This window comes from Dreissena polymorpha, chromosome 4, assembly GCF_020536995.1.
Source record: "Dreissena polymorpha isolate Duluth1 chromosome 4, UMN_Dpol_1.0, whole genome shotgun sequence".
NCBI classification, from domain to species: domain Eukaryota; kingdom Metazoa; phylum Mollusca; class Bivalvia; order Myida; family Dreissenidae; genus Dreissena; species Dreissena polymorpha.
The window spans coordinates 139,954,698-139,970,064 of record NC_068358.1 but is presented as its reverse complement, the minus strand read 5'-3'; the positions used below and the strand labels follow the sequence as shown (position 1 = coordinate 139,970,064).

At 36.1% G+C, this 15,367-nt stretch overlaps 2 protein-coding genes across 3 annotated transcripts; both read left to right on the top strand.

Moving 5' to 3' along the window:
* Positions 1–52: 52 nt before the first annotated feature.
* LOC127876915 (uncharacterized) lies at positions 53–10,140 on the top strand. 2 transcript variants are annotated; one of them, XM_052422426.1, is made up of 3 exons: positions 53–199; positions 1,427–1,926; positions 8,247–10,140. In XM_052422426.1, the coding sequence occupies exons 1-3, from the start codon at positions 179–181 to the stop codon at positions 8,806–8,808; spliced, it is 1,083 nt and encodes a 360-aa protein (XP_052278386.1). In that variant the 5' UTR covers positions 53–178; the 3' UTR covers positions 8,809–10,140. The 2 variants fall into 2 exon arrangements, with proteins under 2 accessions (XP_052278386.1, XP_052278385.1); XM_052422425.1 differs by lacking the exon at positions 53–199 and having other exon boundaries at positions 1,242–1,926.
* A 2,420-nt stretch (positions 10,141–12,560) lies between these two features.
* Positions 12,561–15,367, top strand: LOC127876910 (cytochrome P450 1A1-like). Its single transcript, XM_052422420.1, has 3 exons — positions 12,561–13,449; positions 14,111–14,365; positions 14,693–15,367. The coding sequence occupies exons 1-3, from the start codon at positions 12,816–12,818 to the stop codon at positions 15,292–15,294; spliced, it is 1,491 nt and encodes a 496-aa protein (XP_052278380.1). The 5' UTR covers positions 12,561–12,815; the 3' UTR covers positions 15,295–15,367.

Here is a 15,367-nt window from a genome sequence, read left to right as displayed (position 1 = left end):
TCGAGTGTGTCTACAAATTTGAATTCCTCAGTGTTTATAATTAAGGATTAAGCCTTAGTGCAACCAGTGATTTGTTTAATGCACTTTACTTTTTCTTCCTCTTATTATATCTCAATTTATAAATAACAAAAATAAATTTCAAAGCACAAACTATTAATGTACATGTACACATAACTGTATGTCGGGATTCATATTTCGTGTCGAGAAAGTTTTGTTTACTTATACTTTTGTAAAAATATAAATATAATTAAACGCTTTGTTTTGGTTAAGGTTGTATTTGGATATTTCTATTTGTAACAGAAAGTGTTTACAATCAATTTAGACATAAACAAAGTGCTAACAACCAATTTAGCTTCCGCTAATTTAAAGCTTGCGATAATTTATATTTATTTATTCATATCAGTGTATATATATACGTTTGGACATTGTTCGTTTACAAAGTACAATCGTGCGAATTCTGTTAACTGAGTGTAAAGGAATAACACCACACGTGTAAATATCAATAATTTGTCGTTTTGCGACATGCTTATAGTGCGGGAACTGATAAAACAAATAAATTCATTAATACATTCATTTCCGTATTAACGCTAAAACAGCAAACCCATTTTGGAAAAATGTATGTGTGAGTGTTTTGTCCGCTTTCAAACATCGACGGTAAAATTTAAAAGCGTTTGTTAGTTGTTCTGGAATCTTTTCTAATCCATAGTGTATGCGTTGAGGGAGTTTTAAACATATACAACCTGTGTAAATTCAAGAGTAATCTTTATACACAACGTTTTCACGTGATTAACACGATTAACAATGTAGTATTACTTGGCAGACATTTACATACATGCACTTGAATAGGAGCCACTTTATTAAATTCTTTACCTTTGATGTTAAACGTAAATCGTTGTTCGGCTCATTTAAATTATGATAAACTATACAAACACGAGCAATTATAACAATCCCATGCGCCTTGAATATTAGAACATTCATATGAAGTTGTCGTTTATTCGGACGGTATAAGTAAATACAAAAATCTTATTTAAATTCGCGACATGTGTTAACGTATTCGTTGTATGTGTATTTGCATTGCAGCTTTAAAGTTTGGTGCGTGCTTTCAAAATCGTAACTACTTGTCAGACGGAAGTATAGTCCGGAAAAAGGGATTGAAACACTCGATTGTTTTCCCTTTGAAAAGGATAAGCTTGAACTGATCGAGTTGAATTCATCGATTTCTTAGCGATACAGGTCATCAACTTACGGTAAACAGTTTCACTAGGAAACAAATAATAATGTAAAACAACTAAATAATAACAGACTCACGATCACGTACACCATATGCGACTAAACATATGTCATTTTAAAACGGACTACTATTGTTTTCATTTATACATTCAGCGTTGACATAGTGATGGATAACTCAACTCTTGCTTTTCGTAAGCTTAGGAATGGCTACGACCTGCCTGTGTACGGTTTGGACAATGGGACATTCTACTACATCCACATTCCGGCTATGATGTGTATCGTCACTAGTTTCGTATGTGCTGTGATCGCCATCGTGTTGATCTTCCGCAGTCGAGGCTATAAGTCTTTCTTCACGAAGTGGTCCAAGAGCGAGAGATTCGTGGTTTACCTCGCTTTGTGCGACGCACTCTTCAACGTGTCCCACTTCACAGACCACTTGCACATCGCCATCGCAAAAAACCACGTGTATCCAAAGAGACTGTGTGAGTTCTACGGCTTCAATCTCGCACTGTTCATCACAGCACAGAACTTGATGGTCAATATCGTTGCTATCAACGCCTTTATGCTATTGTATTTCAACAAGAATCTGGAGTTTGGAAGGTACGACTGGCGACTGCTGGCCTGGACCTTCGGTGCTCCGTTTATTGGCGCTAGTATTGCTGGAATCGCGGGGCAACTAGGAACAAACGGAGCTTTGTAAGTACAATATATACAAAACACCATGGCGATATATATTTAACACAAAATTCCCTTTACATTCCTTGTTTAATAAATGGAATGCATTTAAAACAAGATAAGTATTGATGCAAAGCATCAAAGGGCGTCGGGAATTTCAGCGTAAAAGGCACTCAATGAAGTTACATGGAACGATTTTTTTTAATGTAAATATTAATATATTGGCCGATTATATTAAACAAAATAGAAAAAGATACTGGTAAAATCATTATCTATGCTTTTGTGATATAACCCCCAAATAACCATTATTTACGATGTTGTGTTATAACCCACAAATAACCATTATCTATGATTTTGTGTTGTAACCCCCAAATATTTCATAGTTCATTTTATTTACATTGGTTTTCTTTTTTTACTCGCATCCGTGTGCAGTTTTCATTAATGGAACAGAACTGTGTAGGTTTTTAAAAATCTGCTTCATCTTGTAAGTGTAATTTCATATTTTTTCAACTTCAAGGGGAGATGATTCTGAACTTATGCTTACTTTGCTCATTTACGATAGGGGTTGAGTACTCATTGATATGAAAACACTGTTTAAGTTTGAAAAACAATGAAGGAAAACTGTAAATTGCATGAAGAAGCTGCATTTCACAATACTTTGAAATTCAGTAAAAGATCATGATAGATTTATTGCTCCGATATTCACCATTTTCAATAGGGTTCGAGTAATACTGATATAAAACACTTAACAAGTTTATAAAGATTCAGACAAAAGTTATGAAATCTTTTAAACAAGTGGAAATTGTTTATTTTGTCAAATTTAATAGAAAAAAAAACTGGACTTATTGTCCCGATGTTTCTCATTTTAAATGAGGTAAAAATGCTCATTGATATGAAGACACTGTAAGTTTGGAAAGAATCTGATGAAAAATGTTGACATAATCACCTAACCAAGCAGTTTTTCACTTTTATTTTTGAATTCAAAGAGACATAATTCTGTACTTATGGTCCGATATTGCTCATATAGAGTTTGGGTTGGGTCCTAATTGATTAAAAAACTGTGCAAGTTTGGGGACAATCGGATGAAAATTTTGGACTTCGAACAACGATTTCAAAATTTCTCAAATTCTAAAAAGATAAGTATGGACGAAATGGTCGGATAATGCTAAAGGGCCCATACCACCTGGATAGTAAATTAGTAATACGTGTCGCGCTTTGCGCTCTATATGTGGTTCTTAAAAAAAACTCCGAGGAGTGCTTGACTCTAGGGAAACTGGTTGCTGGGACACAGCTCCTCCTTGATAAGCGGCTGCTTTCTTTATCGCATCTCATTGTGTCGCGCTTCGCGCTCTATATGTGGTAGTGATAGTACTTAGGGCCTATGATAGACAACCATAAAAATACATGGATAATAGATATTGTTTTTGCATTTATTTGTTAATACAAAAACACGTGTATTTTTTATAAGATATTTAAGTATGTAAGAAATTTTAATTAAAGTTGTCACCACGCGGCATCCATAAATTTTAATAAAAATGTCCAATTGTAGTAAAATGGATGTTAAAATGTTTACATAAAAAAAAGCTTTATTATATTGAAAAAAATGTCAGCCGCCGAACTGTTCCATTCGTGCCGGAACCCGGGATTGAACCCGTCTCCTCCCATAAGCGAAAAAAAAAGCATTACATACTAGTCGCCGCTCTCCAGAGCGACGCCAATAAATCGTCGACAGTTTTTGTATTTAACTTTGAAACAAAAATATGTCTTCTGATTACCAAAGTTTCACATGAGTACCGGTAAAGATGATGACCTTTTTGAAAATCATGGACAACGTTAAAATGCACGGCACATGATAACAAACCGTTTTGAAATTAAGATTGGCGAACATAGTAAATAATAATAGTAATGTTTTTGGATGTATTCCGGTTAAAAACGGGAACGAATACTGGAAATGATATTCGAATATTCGTTTGTCATTATTCGAATATATTCGAATATTCGATTTTTAAACCTTATATTAAAATGTCCGAACCTATGACCGTCCGGAGCAAATTACTATTCCTGATTGCCACAAATGCCACTATAAATCGTATCGTATGTGCAGCTTTGAAAAGTTGGATAGAGTAATATATATTTGTTTAAGGTCATTAATTATTATGCTCTTCTTTTTAAATAAATACTGTTTAGTTTCATAAGATGTAAGATATTTCAGGGAAACACATTACCGTAATTCTAATTTATTACAATACGTCTAATTTATTTGGATTACTTTCCATTGATCATATGCATGCTTTTGATTTCGCTATTTTTTTCTGGAATTAAGAACCACAACGATTTAATTGGTATTAATTTGAGAACATAAATTCTGATCAGATTATCATTGATTTGATATATCAATAGCGGAATTAAAACATATATGCCAGATCTCGACGGGACCTCGATTTGGTTGATTGACCCGGCGTCCCGATAAAAAACAATTTGCGCCGATATTCGTTTAAACCTTTTATAAGTTCACAACAAATCGCTATTCAAGCTATATAAGGTACGGTTAGCTGAATGAATAAAACAATAAGAAGACTTATCAACTATGCGGGAATTAAATTAAATAAAGCTTAACTGAAACTTAATTTTAGTGATGGTACGTATATTAATTCGGTAACTTGAAACGAATGTAGTTATCATTTTAAGTCCCCAATATTTAATGCTCAATGACATGAACATTTAATACATATTAGCTTCTAAAATAAAAACTGCAGTTAATTTGATGTTCAATGCAAGTGCTTTCGTTCCGAAGAATTATTTTATGTGTATTTTTCTCATTTCATATTTCAAATATAGAATCTATCTTGCAAAACGCAGTGTTGCAAAACGCACACTTTTATTGCTTAAAATTGTAAACAGGCGGAATTCGATAATAAATTTCATGAAATTATGTAAAAAGCATGTTTAAGTTTCGTTTTATTGCTGCAAAACGTGCACTGCAATTGCATGAAACTGTATTTACCCGGGATTCGATAATAAATCTTGTGACGACATATATTAAACTTTATGTGTTCGTTTCGTCGTATTGCTACTTTGCACAATACTTCGGTCCTTGTGTATTGAATACGTGTCGCTAAATAAATGTAAATTTATCAAAATAGTTATATCATCACGATAAATTAATGAGATTTGCGTTTTAATGCGTAAACATCATAACCAGGACAGATCCTTTTAAAGCCCCATTAACACTCAAAATCAACGAATATTTCGTAAATTATTTCGTAAAATGAAGTGTAACCATACAAAACAGTGTTACTTATAATAGCCAAACCTTCAACGATAGATGTGGTATGGTAACATTGTATCTTGTTAAATCTATGTTACCAGACCACATCTAGCGTTCGAATTTTGGCTATCGGTTTAAGGAACACTGATTTTGTATGGTTTAACTTTATGTTATGAAATAGTTTACGAAATATTCGTTGATTTTGAGTGTTAATGAGGCTTTAAATAATGTCTTATACCAAGTTTCTGACTACAACGAAAGTTTGGAAGTTTATCTTTTACTAAATATTCTTGCTTTGTTATATTGCCCTAATTGTATATTTTGTATACTTGGGCGAAAATAAACGTTTTGTTCTGTTATGTTCTGTTCTGACTACACCGAGCATGGTGTCCATTAATTATTAGGTAACGACTGACCGCTTTTATTTGCTTTGATTTTATGAAGATTTGTTCAATAAGTTCTTAAAAACGTCCACCTCTCGGACACTAAAGGTTTAAGCCCGTTGTTCGCTTATTTCTTTTGTGACAGAGTCAAAGGCTATATTGGACAAGGTTCGTCTGACAAATTTCGCGAAAACGACGTCATTTTCAGGATTGCGTTGTTGGTATTTTACAGTGATAAGTTAACAAAGTTCAATGGTTAGGTTATAACGGAGTAACCATCGTTTATACAAATACAATTATATGGCGGTAACATATCCATGTAAATAACTGCGCTAATCAAGTAACTACAGTTAATATTAACCACTGTTTATACAATTGACAGCTGAGGTTGAAAAACCTGTAAAAACACAGATTTTGTTAATGTTTATCAATAAACGTCATTGTTTCACATAAATTGACTTTCATATTAGACTGATTTTCAGAAAATAATTTGTACATATTGCATAACTCTGAAACGAGAGAAAATTTACGCTTGGTCCCTCTCCTTATACCCTCCCGTTTGCCAGTTATAACCTCGTTCATTAATGGCAGCTGTTATCAAAGCAATGACTTATAATGGAATCCAAAACTGCGACTTTGTACATGTACTTTTTTGGAAGTGTCTTTGCATAAAAATAGAATATTCGAATATGAATTTTGGAATCGAATATTCGGCCGATTTTCGAATATTCTAATATTTGGATATTCGGTGCCATCCCTAAATCCGGTGAACTTGTACGCGTTATGTCCCTAATAGACGTAAATTATTCTTTATTGTGATAACAAATTGTACTATCTATTACATAGAAGAAGAAGGGAATGTATAATTTAAACAAACATGAAAACATATTCGTTATATGATACAATCTGGTCCATTGCCCGCTTCGGATGAGAACAAGCAAGCTGATGAAGTCTGCTCAATATTGCATGGCGGAAGACGAGAACAAGCAAGCTGATGAAGTCTGCTCAATATTGCATGGCGGAAGACGAGAACAAGCAAGCTGATGAAGTCTGCTCAATATTGCATGGCGGAAGACGAGAACAAGCAAGCTGATGAAGTCTGCTCAATATTGCATGGCGGAAGACGAGAACAAGCAAGCTGATGAAGTCTGCTCAATATTGCATGGCGGAAGACGAGAACAAGCAAGCTGATGAAGTCTGCTCAATATTGCATGGCGGAAGACGAGAAAAAGCAAGCTGATGAAGTCTGCTCAATATTGCATGGCGGAGATGCATGCACAACAATACATTTTTATTTGATCAGAAACAAGGAGGCACGGCTTACCTCATTGTACCATGGACTATCAGTTTATTACATTTTCTTATTTTATACAAATATGTGATTATATCGTTAAAATTGAACTAATTGTGTTTGGTTGAATGAATTTAAAAAATACTTTAAACCATGTTTAAAAAGACATCGTCAATTTGTGTATAATGGCGGCAGATAGACCCATGCTTGGAGCCAACCATATCTCTTAGCGCATTTTACATACATGTATTTTAAAAAGATATTTTACAAAGAATCGACATTTAATCCCAAAACTGGCCCACACAATCCATAGAAGTTAAGTGACAGTATTGTATTAGTGAGTACTAGTCGAATTACATGCATATCAACGAGACGTTCCCGTGTATGTGATTTCACCGTTATTTTCTTGAAAATCGTATCACCCGATTATTGTTCTCGTATTTCATGGACAATGTATATTAGTTATCGTAACTCGTTGTACAATTCAATATGTTCTTAACATTTGAAACATGATGCGAAAGAGGCATAGCCCGGTACAACACTATTCAACAATATATTTAAAAGCTGTACGTTGTATCCCTTTAATAAGATATAAACACCTTGTAATATTTGTTAAAGCCCTATAAACCTTGTTTTGATAATGCATTTTGTATCATCGTACGATTCACCGAATCACTTATTCTTCTTTGCAAAAAAGACGTGCTGGTTTGGATGTTGTAAACGTTTCACAAAAGCATGCGTCGTTTTAATTAAGATTTCGTTTAGAACCTACAATGTTTTAACAATTTTCAAAGTATTTGTCTTGCTCTCAAAGAAAGAAAAGAGTCAATTGTGGGCCATATTTTTTAACAAATCGGCGTACAATTTGGTCCTAAAGCGCTCTGGTTTATGAAAATATATACAGAACATAAATATAATTTTCATCGTTTGAACAAGTGTGTTTGGCGGTTTTCCGACATTCAGCTTTGGACAGTCGAACTATAAAGACACAGTATAAGTTTGAGTTTGATTTCTCTTTTGTACCTAATTTATAATTTAGGTATTGGTTAACTTAGAGATAGAAAACAAAAAAAGGCGTGACAATGTATATGTGTATGAATAAAATGTTTTTCAGGTAAAATGCTCGTAACTTAGCTTTTTATTAATTATTATATTATTTGGATGTTTGTCATATTTGATGCAAACAGTAGGCTTTCCAGATACTTAACCAAATGCAGAAAATGTATTGATTGTTTTTTCTGTTTATTTGCAATAAGGGAAAAATACATTGCATTTTATATGAGATCCGTTTATATCAAGTCAATGAAGTGTTATTTGAGATAAATTGCGAATTCGGCACAACAAATGCATTGTCACAGCGGTTTTTAGTATTCCCACACCCACCTTTTTGTATTTTCAGTTGTTACTTTGATGGCATAAAGGGAGTGATCACGAACATCTGTTTCACCACGGTCCCGCTCCTCCTTGTGCTCGTTATGAACGTCATCTTTTACGTGCTCACGTGGAAGCGCATTCACGAGCAATGTCGCGAAATCCGCCAAAACCTGGGCAAAATGTCCACCGCTATGCGAGCTTCCCACCGCGCCGCCCGCGCCATGTCCATGTTCGTAGCGGCGTTCTTTGTCCAGTGGTGGGCCATGGCGCTGTATGGCGTCTGGAATCTCGTCGTGGACGTGGTTCCGCAGCCTGTGCACCACATGGTGACCACGTTTTCGAACATCGGCGGTATACTGAATCTGATAGTGTACTGTATCATACGCAAGAAGCAGCTAAGCAAGGGCGAGTTTCTTTCAACGGAGAGGAAAACCAAAAGCAACGATCCCGCGTCCTCGCATTCGCACTTTAGCCGCCAGAACAACAACTCCATGTGTGACAGTCAAGTAACGGAGCAGCCGCCAGTGACTCTTTCTATCATTGATAATCATCTGGCGGTCCCTACAAGATATGGAAATCGGCGTTGAAGCGGAACCATATTACGTATCATACATATATTACATTTAGGTCATTCACATGTCTCTATTACCTTTATGTATTCCTCACATGTTTTTAGCGCGTGGCTGTGATTTAATAAGTAAAAATATCATTTTAAATAAAAAAATAATCAATTAATAACGAAAAATCAACTTCTCTGAACAAAATATTTAACTATCAAGTATATATATAACAAGGTATTCAACTCAAAATGACCCGAACATAGGTGCATCGCTTTGAACAACCATTACTTCATCAATTGTGCAACGATTTCCATGAACTCGGTCTTAAAAAAACGCAGCAATGAATTTCCTTTTTGGAAATGTGCACAGCTTGCAATACCTTTTACAAATGCTGGGTATAATTTTAAGAAATAATACGATACACAACTCGCGTGACTTACTCGTCGACGATCTGACCCGATCCAATACTGAAATCTTTACGGAGTAATGTGCATTTTCCCTGCAAAGTCATTGGACCTCGGTACCATAATTCAAAAAAACTTATGAAAAAACATTCTTACCGTTCTTGCCTTTACATGATGCATCAAAACTAAATGTCTAGCGCCTTTTGTAACCATAACACTTCAGTTGACTTTTCGTTATAAATTGTTTATTTTTTATTCAAAATGACGTTTTTAGTTGTTTACTAATAAATATCATAGCCACACGCTAACCTACTGTGGTATTCCTTAAAGTATTTTGATGCATTTTTTTTAATTACGCTTTGTTTGTAATAGATGTGTCTTTAATATAATTGTTCCATAAAATTTGCACACATCATATAATAACACTAAGAACCATACTTAAAAATTACCATTTACAGAAAGTGTTTCATTAATTCAAACTCTTTTGTTTGGATGATTAATGTAAATATGCGCTGTTAATCGCGCATTATTTTCATTTTTATACAACACATACTCTCTGTATCATATATTTCACGAATTCCTTAATGTCTAAACAATCTAACCAATCAGTGTTCTGCAACTATATTTACAAAGTGTAATGTTTTGCGCCATGTTGAGTCGAGGAATATATCCTCTTTATTGGTCGGATGTATTTTTTGCATGGAAATCACGAAAAGTAAAACTGATATTGCTATAATAAACACATTTGGGTATGTTTTCTTCGACATCTGCAGGGTGACGGCCCTTTAGCGAGGAATGCCAGTTGACCTTGAGTTGAGTTTAATTGAAGTGTGAGACTAGTTTTGGACAGTCATTGCTTATTCAGATTCAACGCAATAAACTTTGTTGGCGAAGCGAAATTTTCATAGCACATTCATTTTGAAAATGGGCACACAAAGTGAAACGTAATAATAGACGAGCCATTGTGTATGTTTGTGTACCCGATTTTGTATTTATTTAAAGGGATCTTTTCACGGTTTGGTAAATTGATAATATTGAAAAAAGTTGTTTCAGATTCGCAAATTTTCGTTTTAATTAAGATATTTGTGAGGAAACAGTATTACTGAACATTTACCGTAGTCCAATATAGCCATTATATGAATCTTTTGACGATTTGAAAACCTAACAATTATAAAGCGTTGCAACGCGACACGATTGAATAATTTGGAGAGTTCTGTTGTTGTCGTTTAAATTTACGAAACTACGAAGATTGCTTTTATAAGGTATAAAATACATTTTTTTGTATACACGGCGGAATAGCCCAGAAGGCTAATGCGTTTTTACTTCAGACTAACTCCAGGACTCTGGGGGTCACTGGTTCGAGCCCTGGTACCGGCTACTTTTTTTTTCTTGTTTTAATTTTATTCTTGATTTTTTACTGGAGCTTTTAAGATCTAATATTTACATTTATCAATATAAAGCATTTTATGACAAACTTCAAAATATGCCAAAAACTGTGAAAAGGCCCCTTTAACTGTTTCCCCTAAATGAGCAATATCCTTTAAAAAGTGACAACTTAAGACAAAATATATGCAAAGTAATACTTTAGCTGAACCAGCAAGAGAAAAACCACATTATGATATGCGGTTCTTTATTTATGACAAGAAACCACTTGCCAAACAGTGAGACGAACAAGTTTCGATAAAACAATAAGACGTAACTCTACTGATAACCCCTTCCGAATACTGGAAATATGAAAACAATAATGATATGTATCGGGATATGAACTACCACATCCACATATCACCACCACCACCACCACCACAACCACCACCACCACCACCACCACCACCACCACCACCACCACCACCACCACCACCACCACCACCACCACCACCACCACCACCACCACCACCACCACCACCACCACCACCACCACCACTCACCACCACCACCACCACCACCACCACCACCACCACCACCACATCAACAACAATCACCACACTTATAACCATCACCACATAACATGCATGCACTTTCTAAAATATGAAGACAAGCATAATATATGTTAAAAAAATTGTTTTATTTGATTAAAAAGCCATTTGTCTGGAATAGAATGTGTCTGTTTTGATAATTATGCGCCTGCGTTTTTTGTATATAGCCGAATTCAACAGCATAAAACAGCATAAGTTCGCCCTGGCGTAATGTATAAGGTGTCCGCCTAGCGATCGGGAGGTCACGGGTTCGATCCCCACTCGGGAGCGTTCTCTAGATCTTCCCCAAAGTCACCAAGTACTGGTTACAAGAAACGGACTCAATGACGTTTTTATAAGCCTGAGGCTTTCGATGCAATCGAGCTAAAATAAATAGGTTTAAACTTACTAAAACAGAATATAATATTTCACGTATAAGAAGAATATTCGTATAAAATGAAGACAAGCTTTTGCAGTTTCTTATCATATAACAAATACGGTCATAGTTCAGTGTACACAGATGACCGACCTCGACAATTTAAGTGACAAGTCTGGCGCGAAATTGACCTTTAAATCTTTAAAAGCGATACGATACATAAAACAAATCGTTTCTGTTTCGTAACTGGGTTTATTTAAAGGGACATGTGTGTTGCATTAATATGAAATAAAATTGTATGCAGTCTTGCATTGTATAATAAATTATATTAATTTTCAGATGAGTAATGGAAACATGAAAACTCAATGTAGTGATCCTAAGGGATATTAAACGATAATTGATCCTTCTTTTATACTCAAGAACTGGAATTTTTAATAATAAATTAAATTAATTTTTAAATTATATCAACTCATAACTACATATAAAATTATATGTAAATAAAAAATACATGTATATACATGATATTCAATGAATCATTTACACATTGAAAATAAGATAAATTATTTTTCGAATTGTTACTTTAAAAAAAATGTTTTTCACACAAAGTTTGAAATATTTTTTATCAGCGGGACATTTAATTGGTTGCTGCTATTGAGACCATTTCGAGACTTACTTGAACACGTTTTAATTAGTACGTTTCTACTTCTTAATTTATATTTAATAGCGAGAAGTATTAAGTTTTGCGCTAACATCGATATGTTCATTTCCACCTGGACTCCGCTTTTGAAGCGTTAAGTGATGCGTTTAAGAGATGAGCCTTATGAAAAAAAAGTCACGTACATGTTTACAGTTTTACATTGTTTGCATCATCATGATCAGCAGCACTAAAATCAGCAATAATTCTTGATCAAATAAATGCTTGAAAACATATATAATAAAAAGGAAAGGACTAAGGAATCAAAGAAGGGAGGAGCGAGCGATCGAACGAACGGCCAGACAACCGATGTCCTTTATGTCATACAGTTCACTTGTAACTTCAAAGTAGGCCTCCTCACATGTTGGGGCATGTGTTTTGGTTTTTTTAACAAATGGTAAGTTGTAAACATATGTCTCTACGTTTCAAACAGCGTTCACGTAGAGGTCAGTAAAAGGTATCTGTCAGATAGACAATTAACTAACGTAATTAGTTTAATATCAAGTAGCACCAGTTATATAAAGTGAGGTTAGTATAAATGTAAGAATCTCAACTAACTAGCCTTATTGATTCAATTTACGGACAGTGGTCAAAATCGTAGGCTGAACATGTATGCGACTTTTCTGTTTCTGTTTGCCTTTTTCACCTTGATGGGCTTGCTAATCAGAAAAAACAAGAGGTCTGTGGCGTCTTCGGCGCCCGGTCCCGTCGGATGGCCAATCCTGGGAAACTTACCACAACTGGGTCGAAAGCCTCACGAAGCCTTGACGGCGCTGAGAGAGAAATACGGCGACGTGTACCAGATCCAGATGGGCTCCTATCCCACTGTTGTGCTCAACGGCTGGAAGACCATTAAATCAGCCCTGGTGAAACAAGGCGACGACTTTAGCGGCCGACCCGATTTTTACTCGTTCCGATTTTTGGCTAAAGGCAAAAGCATGGGATTTTGTAATTTTGGAGCGCGATGGAGAATGCACAGGAAAATTGCCCAGAATTCTCTAGCGCTCTGTGCGAACAGGAAGTACAATCCGATTGAGGAGGCCATTGTCAGCGAGGCGCGGTTCCTGGTAGACAACTTGCTAGCGTCTAACGGGCGTCCCGTCGATCCGCACAACGAGATATATCTCTCCGTCGGCAACATCATCTGCGCCCTGTGTTTTGGCGCACGCTACAGCCGCGACGACGCCGACTTCCAACAACTTGTCAAGAACAATGCGGAATTCATGGCATTCGTGGCAGCAGGTAAGTAACGCTATAGTTTAACTGTTAACTACACTAACTGCATGAATTCACCATCATAACATTCATCTGGGTAAGTGTGTGATGTAATTTTTTTTTGTAATGAGTTATGCTGATTTTATATGAATCCTGTGACATGTTCTATCATGTATATACAATTACGATTTTGTAATCGTTATTATTTGGTATACGTTTGTAAAAGATACGATTTAAATAAAGTCATAGTGGCACAATGAACAAATCATATTAATTAACACAAACACTTATTGTAAAGCTATTGCATAATGCGTACATGTAAACCAATAATTCATGAGCAATAGCCGATTTGAGCCGCGTTCTAAGAAAACTGGGCTTAATGCATGTGCGTAAAGTGTCGTCCCAGATTAACCTGTGCAGTCCGCACAGGCAAATCAGGGACGACACTTTCCGCTTTTATTGTAATTTTAGTTTCAAGTCCCTCCTTACCGAAAATCAAGTTTAGGCGGAAAGTGTCGTCAGTATTACTATTTCCTACAAAATATCATAACTAAAACGAAAATTTGCGAATCTGAAACAACTTTTTTTTAACTTGTCAATTTACCAAAACGTGAAATCTGTTGGACGACCCCTTTTAACTAACGGTTACAATTGTAAACTGAATTTCAATGGCGGCCTTGTCTTTCAGGAAACCCCGTTGACATTATGCCATGGATGCGTCACTTCACCAAGAGCTCTTTCCGGAAGTTCCTTCGTATTCTGGACACCATGGACGCTCTCTGCCAGAAAAAGCAGCGCGAGCATCTGGCGACGTACGATCCATCAAACATCCGAGACATCACGGATGCTCTTATCAAGGCGACAGCGGAAATACCAAACTCTGAAAAAATGGCGGTCGGCCTGACGGATGAGCATATCATGATAACTCTGCAAGAACTCATAGGTGAGTATTTGAATACTTCTTTTGTTAATTTAAATTAATTAATATCAGAACGTTTCGTCAAGCATTCTACTCAATAATTATCTTTTATAATATAAATATGATATTTGCATGTACGTATCCAATGCTTGTGTTTACTTCGATTTAAAAGTAAACCGGTAATTCCGCTTTGTTCTAAAGTTGATGTCCAACACATGCCAGCCTATCGTTTCATTCTCTTAAATTGAATATATATGACAATTATTTGCTTGCAAAATTGTATTAATGGCCGGCATGGCTTTAGACTCATGTGTGTGTGTTTTCATTGTAATTAAAATAACTTCATTGTAGGTGCCGGTTTCGACACAATCTCATGCACACTACACTGGTCGATACTCTACCTGATAACTCACCCGGAGTGGCAAGAACGCGTGCACCAGGAGATCCGGGCGCGGTACGGGCTCACAAACGATCCAAACTTCGCCGACTTCTCCGAACTCCCGCTGACCGAAGCCACAATCCTGGAGATCATGCGACACTCGTGTATCTTCCCGTTCGCTCTTCCACACAGCACGACAAAAGACACGACGGTCAACGGTCATTTCGTAAAAGAGAACACGTTAGTGTTTGTTAACCTATGGTCTCTTAGCCGAGAACCAGAAGTTTTTCCCGAACCGGAAGCGTTTAATCCAATGCGGTTCCTGAACGAGACGTGCACGCAAGTGGACAGATCAAAGGCCGATCTCGTTCTGCCGTTTGGCGCTGGAAAGCGGCGATGTCCCGGTGAAGCACTGGCTAAAGTTGAGATATTTTTGTTTCTGTCGGTTCTTTTGCAAAGCTGCAGATTTTCAGTTGTTCCCGGGCAGGCTCCCCCAAAGGTCGACAGCAAGTATGGTCTAACTCTGAAACCACTGGACTTCCAAGTTATCGTTAGTAAAAGAGAAGTATTGTAGCAACCTGCAGCTAATTAAGACAAAGACTCACGACCCAATCCTCGTTTAACCCATGCACGCCTAGCGTCTAGAA

Coding starts and splice junctions, on each gene's coding strand:
- LOC127876915 (XM_052422425.1), top strand. CDS start 1,397: ATGGATAACTCAACTCTTGCTTTTCGTAAGCTTAGGAATGGCTACGAC. Junction 1,927..8,246: donor CTAGGAACAAACGGAGCTTT/GTAAGTACAATA, acceptor TTGTATTTTCAG/TTGTTACTTTGATGGCATAA.
- LOC127876910 (XM_052422420.1), top strand. CDS start 12,816: ATGTATGCGACTTTTCTGTTTCTGTTTGCCTTTTTCACCTTGATGGGC. Junction 13,450..14,110: donor CATGGCATTCGTGGCAGCAG/GTAAGTAACGCT, acceptor CTTGTCTTTCAG/GAAACCCCGTTGACATTATG. Junction 14,366..14,692: donor AACTCTGCAAGAACTCATAG/GTGAGTATTTGA, acceptor ACTTCATTGTAG/GTGCCGGTTTCGACACAATC.